The following is a 14545-nucleotide window of genomic DNA, read 5'->3' on the forward strand; positions in this document are numbered from 1 at the left end:
CAGCAATGGTGAGTACCTACCTACAGTGGTCCGAGGAGGGACAAACCAGCAACAGAGTGTTGGGAACCCAAGGCTCATTGGTGCGCGAGGGCAACGAAGGCTGTCCCATTTGGTCTGATCCTACATAAAATCTACGGTAGCACAAGTCACAGAAAAAAGAAAAAAAAAGTCCCCCCTTTTCCTCCCCAATTGTATCCGGCCAATTACCCCACTCTTCTGAGCCATCCGAATTGGGATGGCCCGATTGGGATGGGCTGCTCCACCCCCTCTGCCAATCCGGGGAGGGCTGCAGACAACCACACGCCTCCGATACATGTGGCGTCGCCAGCCGCTTCTTTTCACCTGACAGTGAAGAGTTTTGCCAGGGGGACGTGTAACCAATAGGATTGTTATTCCTAGTTTGTGGTTCCGGGGAGCAATTAGAGTGTGACACAGACCGCGAGTGACGCTGGCTACATATGAAGGTAACTGAACTGTATGACTTAAGGGTTTCTGTTGATAAAGTGATAAGTAAGCAAGTAAAGCTTTAACCGTCCACTCCGCAGGGTTGAGTCAAGAACGGAACAGAATGAAACATGGCGGCAGCGGTGTCAAGCGGTTTAGTTGCCGTTTGATGTGGACGAGTGTAGCAGTGCCGCTAGCTAGCTAGTGTAACCGGTTATTTTCTTGCTCGGTGCGGGATTCGATACGTGGTGTACTGTACCACAAGGCGACATCGCTAACCGCTCGGCTAAAGGGTCAGACCCGTTACCTAGGGACTAACGTGTCTTATTAGTAGTTTGCACTAGTTAGCTTCGAGGAGTCGACTGGCTAGCCACCCGACGCAACGGCGGAACGACAAAAAAGGGAGAAAAAGAAACAGCTGGCGTCGCGATGGACGGACTGAAACCTCCAGCAACGCTGGCTTTGGACTCCAACAACCTAGCGAAGGCGTGGAAGAGTTGGAAGGAGGAGTTTACATTGTACACGGACCCTCGCCCTGCCCGATGCCGAGGAAAGTACAAGAGTCAAGCTACTCTACCATCTCACAGGAGAGCGCGGGAGAGCGCTGGTGAACACGCTGGCGGGTGGCAGGGCGTCCGCGAGGGGAACAGTGAGCCCAATGGTGGCGCTGTTTGGCGGACACTGTAACCCAAAGGTAAACGAGACTGTTGAGAGATACAGGTTTTGTTTTTTATTTATGAGAAACCAAGGATTAACAGAAAACGTTGACAAATACGCCACAGACTCGAGAATGCTAGCCAGTAGTTGTAATTTTGGAGACATTAAAGACTCGCTAATAAGAGACCGGATTGTGTGAGGCACAAATAGCTCTGCAATGAGGGAGAGGTTACTCAGGGAAGAGAATCTGACGCTTGAAAAATGTCTGCAAATATGCAGAGCTACAGAGCTGTCAAAAGGGAACAGCAAAACACTACAAGGACAGATAGTTGAGGGAGTGCATGCCCCCGAAACAGACAGCCATGAAAAGCAAAGAAAACGAGATCTGCTGTAAGTTTTGTGGTAAAACGCATGAGAGAAGCAAAAACAAATGCCCAGCTTTTGGAAAAAAAAGTGCAAGAAGTGTGGGAAAGAAAATCACTTTGCTTTACAATGCAAACCAAGAGCAGAGAACAGCAGGAAATATAAGCCAATGCATGTTGTCTCAGAGCAGGACAGTGACACATATGAGGACATTATGACCATAACAGAGGAGACTTTAAACCAAGTAGAACGGAGTCACAGCAAAGGCCAACAACTCTATGCAGGAATGATGGTAGGCAACAAACTAGTTAACTTCCAGATAGACTGTGGTGCTACCTGCAATGTGATTCCAGTACATCTCCTAAACACAGACACACAGCTGGAGCACACAGAGAAAGTGCTTGTGATGTATAATAAAACCAAGCTTAGTCCACTGGGTAAATGTAAGATCAAGGCCAGAAACCCCAGAAACAATAAATTGTACAGACTGGAGTTTCAAGTGGTGGACCAGAAAGGCAGAATTCCTTTACTGGGCAGGAAGGCCAGTGAAGCCATTAAGTTAATAAAGGTACAGTACGAAAATATCCTGGCCATTGACAGCATAGTGAAAAAGGAACTTAGTCATGTAACATGTGAGGAGAGATGTGGCAGACACATGACGATGGAGAAAATCAAAACAGAGTTCAAAGATGTGTTCACTGGGGATGGCTGTTTGGAGGGTGAATATCGCATTGAAATAGACAACAGTGTACCACCAGTGAAACTGCCAAAACGCAGAGTGCCAGTTGCTATCATGGCACCTCTTAAAGAGGAACTCAAGGATCTGGAGAAAAGAGGGCTCATCACACCAGTAGAATGGAGCACAGACTGGATAAGTAGTATGGTCTCAGTGACAAAACTGAATGGGAAGACAAGAATCTGTATAGACCCAAAGCCACTGAATAGAGCACTTAAAAGGAGCCATTTTCCCCTACCTACGATAGAGGACATCCTCCCAGAGATGTCAAAGGCAAGAGTATTCACAGTTTGTGATGTAAAGCACGGCTTCTGGCACGTCAAATTAGAGGAAGAGTCAAGCTACCTAACCACATTCTCCACCCCATTTGGCTGGTACCATTGGCTGAGAATGCCGATGGGTATAAGTCCAGCACCAGAAGTCTTCCAAAGGAAGCTCATGCAGGTGCTTGAGGGCTTACCTGGAGTATACATCATAGCGGATGATGTGTTGATCACAGGTGAAGGGGCGACACAGGAGGAGGCAAACCAGAACCACAATGAGAAACTCAGATGCTTTCTGACCAGGTGCAGGGAGCGAAACATCAAACTGAACATAGACAAATTCAAGCTACGACGACCGGAAGTACTCTACATTGGACACCTGCTGATGACTGAGGGACTGCGGATTGACCCAGGAAAAGTACGTGCAGTCAGGGAGATGCCGAGGTTGACAGATGTAAGGGGGCTACAGAGACTGGTGGGTATGGTAAACTACCTGTCAAAATTCTATGATCACCTGTCAGATGACTGTGAGATTTTGAGACATCTCACACACAAAGTGAACATGTGGAAATGGACAGATGTACAGGAAGAAGCATTTCAGAGGCTGAAAGACAAAATAGCCAATGCACCAGTTCTGAAATACTACAACCAGGACAACGAGTTGACGCTACAGTGTGATGCATCAGAAACAGGACTGGGAGCAGCCCTGACACAGAGAGGTAACCCAGTAGCATACGGTAGTAGGGCACTCACACCTACTGAGAGGGGATATGCCAAATCGAGAATGAATGCTTGGCAATAGGGTTTGGGATGGAAAAGTTTCACCAATATACCTATGGCAGACAGGTGACTGTACAGCGTGACCATAAGCCGCTGGAGAATATTCACAGTAAGCCACTTCTCAGTGCACCAAAGAGACTGCAGCAGATGCTACTGAGGCTGCAAAAGTATGACATCAGAGTGATCTACGTACCAGGCCGAGATATGTTGCTGGCAGATACGCTGAGTAGGGCATACTTACCAGAAAGCACTAAGGGAGAAATTGAGACAGAGTTCAAGACTGTGAACATGGTTAACTACCTTCCCATCTCTACAGAGAGACTGAGCTCAATTAGATCTGCTACAAAAGAGGACACAAAGTTACAGAGGGTGACAAACATGATTCTGACAGGGTGGCCACAGAACAAAAATGACATCCCAGCAGACATCCAGCACTACCACTCATTCCAGGATGAACTGAGTTTTCAGGATGGCATAGTAGTCAGGGGAAAGAGAGCAGTGATACCTGATGCACTCAGGGCTGATATCACTCATTGTATCCACTCCTCCCATCTTGGAGTAGAAGGATGTCTCAGGAGAGCGAGGGAAAGTGTATACTGGCAAGGAATGAATGAGCACATAAAGACTTTCATCTCCAAATGTGACATATGCAGGTCAGTAGACCCTAAGCAACAAAGAGAGACACTACACCCTCATGATATGGCATCCAGACCTTGGGCCAAGGTAGGGACAGACCTGTTTTCATTTAATAACAAAGACTACTTGATAACTGTAGACTACTACTCCAACTTTTGGGAGATGGATTATCTACCAGACACTAAGAGTAGCACAGTGATCAGAAAGCTAAAGGCCCACTTTGCACGACAGGGGATACCAGATGTTGTCATTTCGGACAACGGACCGCAATATGTGTGTCAGGAGTTTCAGCGATTCAGCCAAATGTGGGAGTTTGAACACAGGACATCCTCACCTGGATACGCCCAGAGCAACGGTAAAGCTGAGTCAGCTGTAAAAACAGCCAAGCGTCTCATGCTGAAAGCTATGGCTGCAAGACAAAATCCATACTTGGCTATACTGACAACACACAAGGACTGATGCACAACAGACAGACAGGAGAAGTACTACAACCGCACAGCAAAGGACTTGGATCCTCTTAAAAAAGGTGACAGTGTGAGAGTTCAACCTTTTGAACCACATAAGGTCTGGAGAGTGGCAAAAGTGATAAGCAGTGGGCCACGGATCGTATGAGGTGGAGCTGGAGTCAGGAGGTGTTCTGAGAAGGAATCGTCATCATCTCAGACGCAACCACTGCACATCTGCCATGTCTACACAGATTGGGACTGAGAGACACACACCAAGAGTGGAAGAGGTAGATCGGAGTCAAGTAGGGGACCAACACACTATCACTACAAGGTCGGATCATTAGATTATCAGACCTCGCTACCTGAAAGACTTTACTCGGTGATTGGAATATGGGTTTGGGACTCTTGCAAAGACTGAGAAAGGTTTGGTGGAGAGAAAAAAAGGAAAAAGAAAAGAAGGAAAGAGACGTGGAAGTGGAATGTTTATACAGTTTAAAATGTTTGATTATGGATATTTGAATACTGTCGTTAATAATTATAAGAATACAGTGTATAATGTTAGAGTATGAATTTAGTTATTTACAAGTGATATGTTGATTGATTTATTCACTGATGTGTTGATAACACAATTCTTTTGTTTATTGATAATATGGACCACTTAAAGTAAACGATGTGTTGACTAAGGGACTTTACTTCAAAGAAAAAAAAGAAAAGATGTAACAAATAGGATTGTTATTCCTAGTTTGTGGTTCCAGGGAGCAATTAGAGTGTGACACAGACCGCGAGTGACGCTGGCTAGAGAGGAAAGTAACTGAACTGTATGACTTAAGGATTTCTGTTAATAAAGTGATAAGTAAACAAGTAAAGCTTTAACCGTCCATTCTGTAGGGTTAAGTAAAGAACGGAACAGAATGAAACAGGACGTAGCATGTGAGAGGATCGGGCTATTTCCCCCAGTTCCCCCCAGTTCCCCCTACCCCCCTGAACAGGCGCCCAGACCAACCAGAGGAGGCGCCAGTGCAGCGACCAGGACACATACGTAACATAGGAATTCGATCCGGCGATCCCTGTGTTGGTAGGCAACGGAATAGCCCGCCACGCCACCCGGATGCCTGTCACAGAGAAGTTTAATGATGGTTACGGGAGGAATGTTTCACAACACACGGTGCATCCCACTCTGCTGTGTATGGGGATGCGTAGCCGCAGACCGTCAGAGTGCCCATGATGACCCCTCCACCATCAAAAGTGCCTACAATGGGCACGAGCGTTGGAATTGAACTTTGGAGCAGTGGAAGAAGGTTGCCTGGTCCGATGAGTCCCGTTTTCTTTTAGATCACGTGGCTGGCCGTTCACGTGCACGCCATTTACCTGGTGGTGATGGTACCATGATGCACTTTGGGAAGACGACAAGCCGGTGGAGGGAGTGTGATGCTCTGGGCAATGTTCTGCCGGGAAACCCTGGGTCCGGTCGTTCATGTGGCTATCAGTTTGACATGTGCCACCTACCTAAACATCGTTGCAGACCAGGTACACCCCTTCATGGTAATGGTATTCCCTGATGGCAGTGGCCTCTTTCAGCAGGATAATACACCTTACACACATTGTTCGGGAATGGTTTGAGGAACATGATGGTGTTCAAGGTGTTGCCCTGGCCTCCAAATTCTCCAGATCTCAATCTGAGCATCTGTGGGATGTGCTGGACCGACAAGTCCTATCTAAGGCGGCTCCACCTTCTAAGGATCTGCTGCTAATATTTTAGTGCCCTACACCACAGGACACCTTCAGAGGTCTGGTACAGTCCACGCCTCTGCGGGTCGGCACTATTTTGGCGGCACACGGAGGACCAACAGTATATTAGGCAGGTGGTCATAATGTTCTGGCTCATTAGTGTAATTCCAGAAACAGGACACAATGTCAGAAAGTTTGGGTATTTCAAAATTTTGTTTTATTAACAACGTATCCCTTTGAAAGGATTGTATGCTTCTTTAGGTCATCAATGCCCCCAAAACATACTGTACACATTATACAAGGGAAACCACGATTCAGGCAAGGGGAAAAAAAATCTTTTTAAATTATAATACAGTCTTGAGGAAAAAATATAAATAACTTTTTTCTTCTCTGGTTGAGATCACTCTATGATACAGACATATAATAAATAGATCGGATCTGATATCACTCAGTTGATCTATGAATCATCTCTCTACGAGTCCATTTGTGTAGCAGCATTATAGCAAAAACAAGCTAATGGAAACAGAGATCCCCCGTTTCCCATTTTAACAAATCCTTAAATCATTGCATTTCAACCCCCTCCATCTCAGCCAATGATAGACAGTGCTATTGCATTGTGAAAACATTTACGAGATAAGTATTTTTCTGCAATGTAATGGCAAAATGTAATGGCAACCAATCTACTAAGCCAAAAATGTATAACAAGCAATTAAATGACATTGTTAAGGTGACATTACAGCTTTGCCATGCTATTTGCACATGCAATGAAAGTGAAGCACAGAGGTAAGAAGGCATAGAATAGGTAGCTGCTGGGCCTATGCAAAAAAGATGTCTGACATTTCAATGAGCAAGGTAAATGGTGGTACTGTATCTGTAATGAAGCAGGATTTAAATCTTTAGAATAGACTGAAGGTAGTTTTTTCACCTATACCAAGGTTTAACCAACCTCCTGAGAATTTATAAACAGATGAGCTTACTCTTAATTGCAAGAGATGAAGGAAAAATATTGAAGGACCTCCAGCAAGTAAAGGATGGCATAGACTAGCTAAAACGAAGTGCTGAGAAATATATATATATATATATATATATATATATATATATATATATATATGGGACGGTGTGAATAGTACTTCAGAAGATACAACACAAGTGACGTTTGATTGTCTGAGATATAAGAGTAGAAAAGTGACTGGTTGACAGTGCTGATAGGAGGCCACAGGAAGTAAGAAGCAGTGATGCGAGAGAAAATCACAGCACAAACTTGGCTATAACAGACTGAAGGATGGGGTAGGGTATGATCCAGGAGACTCAGGAAATAGTGTAAAAACAGTAAGACCCTCTTGTAGTGTTTTGTTTCATTAGGGGAGAAGAATATAAGGTCCAGGGAATTACTGGGTAGACACAACAACATGCCTTATTCATTTCATTACAGAAAACACCACCTCTAGAAAGAGGTAAATTGTAGATTCAAAAAAAAACAAAAAAAACAAAAAAAAAACAAAACAGTGTGAGTCTTTGTCTTAATGATCCAGCGTGTCCTTCAGCAAACAATGTATTATTGAGTGTTGCTTGAGATTGCCAATCCATCGAAACAGTATTTGGTTAAACCGCCCCCCCCCTCTTCTTTTGTAAAATAAGTTTAAAACAGCATTAGATGTGTTGGGTAAAATTTTGTTAATAAACGTGAGGTCCTTTGTTTCCAGCTGTCATTTGCTAGAAAAAAGGGTGAGTCGTGGCCACCTCCAATCATGCTTGGCCACAATGCATCTGTTTTGGAGCGAAAGAAATATACCAAATGTCTCCCCTTTCGTTATAGCTTCATTTTTCTCAGTCTCACATACTCTGTTGTGTTGGTGGGGCAGAGGGACTAGGGCTGTGCAGAGAGGGTGGGGGGGCGGGGGGTGATCAGGATTCTGCAGGAAGGTCCACATCCTCTTCAACGTGTTTAGGTGGCTTGGCTAAGATCGCCTCTGCTTCCTCATACATCTAAGAAAAAAATACACACACACACAAAAAAAAGGATGTGACATAATGTATGGTACACCAGGCACAAAGACAGTCAAAACAGATAAAAGTAATCCCCATACTGGCATGAAGTGCACATCCTGGAAGAGTTCCTGTATGAAGCGTCTTGAGGCCAGGCGAAACATACAGTGGGCCAGGAGGTGAGAAACCTCTGAGTACAGGCAGATGTCATCAAACGCATAGGGGAACTTTTCCTTTATCCTGAAGGCACAGAAGGGAGAAACCAAAGTTACAATCTCTAAAGATCTACAATTTAGACTGAATATTTGTTTACTTGTCCTAAATTCCCAGATGCAACTTTCAGAAAACTGATACAGAATATGCAGGCTTGAATGTGAACACATATTGCACTCGAGTCTTTAGCTTGAAATGAGAGTTGAATGAAATGTACAAATTCAGATTCAATCTTGTTATATTCAGTTACAATTTGTGAAATATAAATTCAAATAACGTGGTTAAATTCAGTTTTTGAATACAATAATTCAATTTCAGCGTAAAAAAAACAAACAAACCCCAGACTATTGCAAATTAGGTCACATTGCTGATGCCACTCTATTCTTACTATATTTTACCAACACTACCACTACCAACAATACAACATCCACAGCTAAGACTCAGATTCAAATATGTTTTAAGGGGCTGACATAAAAGCCCTGGTGATCTGGTTTCATTCTGACTGAATCTCCCGGCATTTGGATTGCTCAAACACCACTGCACTTACCAAATAACACGCTAGGCGTTGGTAATTTACACAAATATGACAATCTTTGGGATCATGAATTTATTGGGTCTGTATATCTATTTGTAATGATTTTAATCACCTTAGCTATCGTGGATGTGTACGTATGGCTTCAAAGTATATGTGCGCTTACAAGAGACAGAGACTGACAAAGAGAGAGAACGAGAGAAACTTACGTCAATAGTCCTGTCTCATGGCCTTTGGTTCCTACAGAGGAGCTGAGGTTGACGATTAGGCGTAGCACCTCCTTCCTCAGCAGGACCCGGCATGCGGGGGCATCATCGGATATTGACTTGCTACCTAAAGAACACACCATGTTCAATGACTAAAGAAATCCCTTGACAATGAATGCTCACGTCCCAGAACAATTTTCCAACGGCCACATACAGGCACACACAAGTCTTACCTATAACAATGTCACTGGGGGTGGGCGTACAGCAGACGGAGCCCTGTGACACAGCAGCGTCACTGCAGCCTGACACCCCAGAAAACTTTGACTGAGGCATCACCTCCAGACGATGGCCGCCTTGGCCTCCCCACGATGCGAAGTCGACGTAGTCTGGCAGAGCAGAAGGTTGTTACTCTCTGTGAGGACACTGTCTTAATGTCTGCGAATGTAGTTGGGTGTGTCCACTCACCTGCGCGAGTGTGTGTGCTGTTGATCTGAAGCTGTGTAGGGTGTCCTAGTACAACTGCTCCCACACAGTAGAGGCAGTTCTCATCGGAGTGGTCCTGGAGGCCAGTCTCCTCCGAGCCCAGGATGTGGTTCTGGTTTTCTCCTCGCATGGCAATTAGTTCCGAGATGCTGAACTGCTGCCTTAGCACTGGGATAGGGGGCCGATCACCTACAAGGTCCACACACAAAGTGTGCAGTCAGTTTTCAGAGTCTCATTTACTCTCACACATACATAATAATCTGCACAACTTCTCTTTACTGCACTTTTTACTTAAAAAAAAATCTCCCCCTAAAACAGAAGACAGATCACCTCCCCCCCCCAGATATCTACATGTTATTTGGATGTAAAGAAACTTTTACCATCGCCATCACCAAAGAGGAAGTGTTTCCTCTCATCTGAGGGTGGACTAATCCTCTGCTGAAAATAGGGGGAGTCCCGAATATGAAACATCTCGTTTATATCCATTGGAAGTGCCAGGCCAATATAGTCATCGTTGCACCCATAGGTGGCGCTAGAGACCATGGATCGCACTGAGGAGCAGCGTTGCAAGGTGCTCTGGTTAATGGGACTGAGCAACTCTTCCTTATCCAGAGAGGCGAAGCTCAGCGCCTTCAGAAACCTTGGGAGGGCAAGAGGAGAGGTGTGTGAGAGGATCTGGGGGGACAGGCTGGAAATGGAACAGGGAATAAGGGAAAAAAATGGGTTGGGCAAAGGACAGAGATAGAGAGACTTGTTGAGAAGAGAAAGGGAAACAGGAAACGGAAAGAAAACAAACAGAAAGGCAAAAGCCTCTAAAACCATAGGAATCTCAAGTTCTACAGAGCAAACTATCATAGCACCGGCTGAAATTCACAAACTCTTCTAAAGTTTGATTGCCACTGCCTGGTAACAAAGTCTACCAAACCCATATAGAGCTACAGGGAGAACAATTCTGTCTGCACCAAGTCAAACAGCAGCAGAAGTTCATGTACAGGAACATTATCTGTGCATCTGCGAGTGGGTTGGCTACAGCTCTAAGAAGGAGAAACAACCAACAACAGGTCTTGTATATGAGGATGGGTCTACTAATATTAAGGGTCAACATGAGTCAAAGCAATACCACCACCACTACAGGCATTACAACTACAGCTGGTACCAAATAAAAAGCGTTAGGTATTCCGAGTCTGAAAGGAACCAGTGCTAGTGACTAGATCTGTATTGAGGTACAGGAGGACACTATGCTGGTCCACCCACCGTGGAACCAGTGTTCTGGACAGCCTGCGGTAGGGACTTAAGGTGCTTGGATCTGATGTGACGACCCTCCTATCAGATAACCTGAGAGACAACATATGCACAAAACACGAAACCCTGTCACTGCAGATGAAGACACAAATCAAAATCGTCACTGGGTAACCGTCTGGTAAAGCAGCACAACAACAACCACCTTGAGGGAATCACTATGATGATGGAGGCCCTCCTCCCCATCTTTGTGTCTGCAGCAGTCACAAAAGCAGGGGTTGAAATTTCATCTGTGGCAATTTCACACAGTTGGGATGCCAACAATTGGAGAGGAGTAGCAGAGAAAGTGAACAGCATGAATTGGCTAAAACTGGAATGAGACATCGAGTTATGTTTTGTCAGCGATGTCTACTCAATGTATTTACCTGCGCGGTGTCAGTCTAGAGTCTAGGCTGCCGGTCTTCATGGTGATGGTGTCAGTGAAGAGCACATCTTTAGCAGGTGACGCTAATGCTTCACTGTGGGACAGAGATGGGTGGATCCTCTGCTGCTGTAGCCGCTTAAGCGTAGCGTAGCCGAGCGCATCTCGGGGACTGGTGTACATAAAGCTACAGTCCGCTAAGCTCTTGATGGTAGTCACTGAGGGAGACTTGAGAGACTGAGCTCGGCGGGGGAGAGTGTGAGACGAGCCTGGGGGAACTAGCGAGACAGAGTTGGTCTTGGAGGTGGGCGTGTGGTTGGCCGGAGCCTGCGGGCTGAGAGAGGAGAGGGTTTTGACAGTCTTGGCTGACACCACAGTGTTGAGGCTCACGCAGTCAGAGGAGTCTGGCTCAGGGTCAGGATGCTCAGGGTTTCCTACCGTCTCCCTGGATGGGCTGGAGCTCATTGAACTGATGCCACTGGTCGTGGTGTCCGTATTAAAGCTCTGGCTGCGGCTCTTAAATTGAGTACCTCCACCACCGCCTCCACCTCCTCCGCCTCCTCCACCAGACGAGGAGCCCCCATCCCCTGCTAATCGCTCCCGGCTGCTCTGCTCCCTCTCCCGGCTCGGGGCCTCCACAACCCCGTGTCCGCTGAGTCCCAGTCCACCAGATCCTCCTGACACCAGTCCTAGCCCCGAGCCTCCACCCCGGGGCAGCCTACCCTCCACCAGCTGCTCCTCTGAGCCACCCCTGGTGCCCACAAAAGATGTCTCCAGGCTGACAGTGGGGCTCTTTGGTAGGCCGGTGCCATTGAGCACATGTGTGAAAACGTCCCCTTGGGTTGGGCAGACAAGAGACGGCTCAGTCACTGTCCTGTTCCGCCTCATTCCCCCCATCTTGAGTTCAGTAGGGGTGCGGGAGCCCGACGGAGCTTTGGGGTCACTGGTGGAGCGCAGTTTCTTACTGGGGAGGGACAAGGAGTTTAGCAGGCGGTTCCGTACAAAGCGGGTGGAGGCCAGGATGGTGAAGGGACTACGGTCCTTGATGGGTTTAGAGCGCAGATAATGGGGAGGGTCGCATGGCGAATCCAGCAGCTCACACTTGTCATCATCTAGGATGTACATGCCTAAGAATGCAGGGAGTGTGTCTGTTATAAAATATGCATTACTCAATACAGAAACAATTTCTTCTACTAGTTACCGATTTCAAAACACAAAAACAAGATTGGCCTTAAGGCAGGGTTTTTCCTTGCAATGTGAGAGCTTTCCTCAACATTTCCTCAATTTGTGCTACTCACTGGGTTGGGACTCGCTCTCGCTGTTGTGTCGGGAGCTAGTGGATTCAGAGTTTAGACTGAGTGTGCTTGGTACTGAGGACAATTCAGAGGTCGGCTGTGTTTCAACCTCATCAGGAGTGACAGGCCACAGCGTCCTGCGACTGTGTCTGACCGCATCCCACCCATTCTGCTTCAGCACCTCACAGCCTTGCCTGGTCTTGGAAATCACACCTAATACATACACACATGTCCTAAGGAGGGGAGAGTGGAGTGAGTGACACACTGAATACACAGAAAAGTATTGATGTGTTTTATAGGGCAAAATCCGCGATTCCTCTCTGATTAATCCACAACATAGATTTTGTCAAAGTCCCCTTTTTTTGGTATAGCTTGTTGAAATATTACAGTTCTTGATTTATCTCACTCAAATGATCACTTGAACACAAGTATGGGTTTGATTAGTAATAAATGGATCTACCAGACGACTAAGCTGACAAAGAGCTCTTGTTAGAATAGAAACCAATTTCAGTGACCTCAAGGCCCACAAAACACATTTTCTATGATGTCTTAGTCATCACAGGAGCCCTGACAGAAAGATACCATTCAGTCCACTGATAGGCTGAACTACAAGAAATCAGAAATGTCGAATTTTATTACATGTTGTCTGGAAGAATGCTGATAAAAGACTTGCATCTAGATCCAGTAGCTTAATCAAGGGTCCCCAATCTTTATTTGATAATAATACAGAGAAACCTGGCCACTTCCATATCAGATGTGAAAAATCTTCTGTCCTCACATCATTTTTACAGCACAGTGATATTCCAAAGTTTACTGGGGCAGCACTCGCATGCACGCACATACACAGAAAATTTGCAAGAGTATTTGTGAATTTACACCCATCGAGTTCATGGTCAGCATTTTGGAGTAAGGTGTTGTTGATGTTCCTGTGTATGGGGGAGAGTGCTTACCCTCGTACAGAAAGCACGTCACAGTGCTGGGCCAATTCAAGAATGTCAGGGATGACATTCTCTTCTTGCAGGAGATTCAAACCCCAGTTTGAAGAGCCAATGTTACCCTGTTTGGACATAAAGCGATATCATTGGATTATTCTAGAAACAAACTCAATGACAATGACTGATGTGACACTGAATGCAGCTGACAGCTAATGTTTCTGACCAGGGCCCAGAGCGCAGCTTTAAGCTGTTTAATGCCCTCCCACGTGTCCAGCATCGGGGAGCGAACTGTGTAGCTTAGGTCAGGTACCACACTCTGAAATACACAAGAGAGGACAGTAGGCCCAGTTAAGAACAGGGTAAAACAGCTATTTCTTGGTTGTTAGTCCAGCTTGTAGTATATACCCATGCGTCTCAGAGAAAAGATATGGAGATCAAATCCAAACGAAGAAAGAATCCTCTGCGCTGTAGCACATACTGTGGAATAAAGTCAAACAGTTACCTGGGTCTCCAGCAGATGGCAGCCTGTTTTGTCATGGACCAGCTGACCATACAAGTGCACAGGTAGATAGACATTTGGTCTTTGTAACCTGGACGTGGGACAAGGGGAGAAGTCAGAGAAACATTGTGCAGCATGTCCTGAAGCACATCAGTTAATGACAAACAATTTAACCTCACTATGTGACCAGAATCCTCTCACCTTTGGTTGCTGCGTCTGACATAGTTGTCTCCATCTACAGGTTTACGATAAGTTGTTAGTGCTTCGTTGAGCTGTTCCTCTATCAGGTCCACATACTTCAGGTTGTATTCCTGAAATCAAACTCACATTTAGAGCATGGTCTTCCTAGAAACAGGTCATTAAGATCATTATACAACAACCAGCAAGTTGAACATGAATTAGGGTAAATCTTGCTGGCTGCAAATGTGCTGTACCTTTTGCCATTTATCCAGCTGCTTGCTGACGTAGCCCCTCTCATTGAGGTAGGAGAAACCCTTAGGAATGGACAGGAACCTGAACAGAACAGACAAGAATTACAGTGGTACCAGCATGTTAAGGGTAATTACAGAAGGAATGTCAACATTAACACGACAGCTTTGTGATATACTGAAGGACTCCGTTGATTCCATACAAACGTTGAGGGAATTTTAAGTTATTCAGTCCTTTGTTAAAAAAAAAAAATT

At 45.6% G+C, this 14545-nt stretch overlaps 1 protein-coding gene across 1 annotated transcript in view; it reads right to left on the reverse strand.

Moving 5' to 3' along the window:
* Nucleotides 1-7212: 7212 nt before the first annotated feature.
* Nucleotides 7213-14545, reverse strand: part of LOC130113743 (rapamycin-insensitive companion of mTOR-like) — a 29417-nt gene continuing 22084 nt past the window's right edge. Inside the window, exons 25-37 of the mRNA XM_056281362.1 lie at nt 14297-14375; nt 14064-14173; nt 13866-13953; nt 13587-13679; nt 13379-13485; nt 12432-12661; nt 11138-12260; nt 9854-10113; nt 9456-9662; nt 9224-9376; nt 8994-9117; nt 8141-8279; nt 7213-8039 (exon numbers count right to left, since the gene is read on the reverse strand). Of these exons, the coding sequence (XP_056137337.1) occupies nt 7959-8039; nt 8141-8279; nt 8994-9117; nt 9224-9376; nt 9456-9662; nt 9854-10113; nt 11138-12260; nt 12432-12661; nt 13379-13485; nt 13587-13679; nt 13866-13953; nt 14064-14173; nt 14297-14375 (2794 nt within the window). The 3' untranslated portion in view covers nt 7213-7958. The remainder of the gene's footprint in view (nt 8040-8140; nt 8280-8993; nt 9118-9223; nt 9377-9455; nt 9663-9853; nt 10114-11137; nt 12261-12431; nt 12662-13378; nt 13486-13586; nt 13680-13865; nt 13954-14063; nt 14174-14296; nt 14376-14545) is intronic.

This window comes from Lampris incognitus, chromosome 1 (genome assembly GCF_029633865.1).
Source record: "Lampris incognitus isolate fLamInc1 chromosome 1, fLamInc1.hap2, whole genome shotgun sequence".
Taxonomy (NCBI): Eukaryota; Metazoa; Chordata; class Actinopteri; order Lampriformes; family Lampridae; genus Lampris; species Lampris incognitus.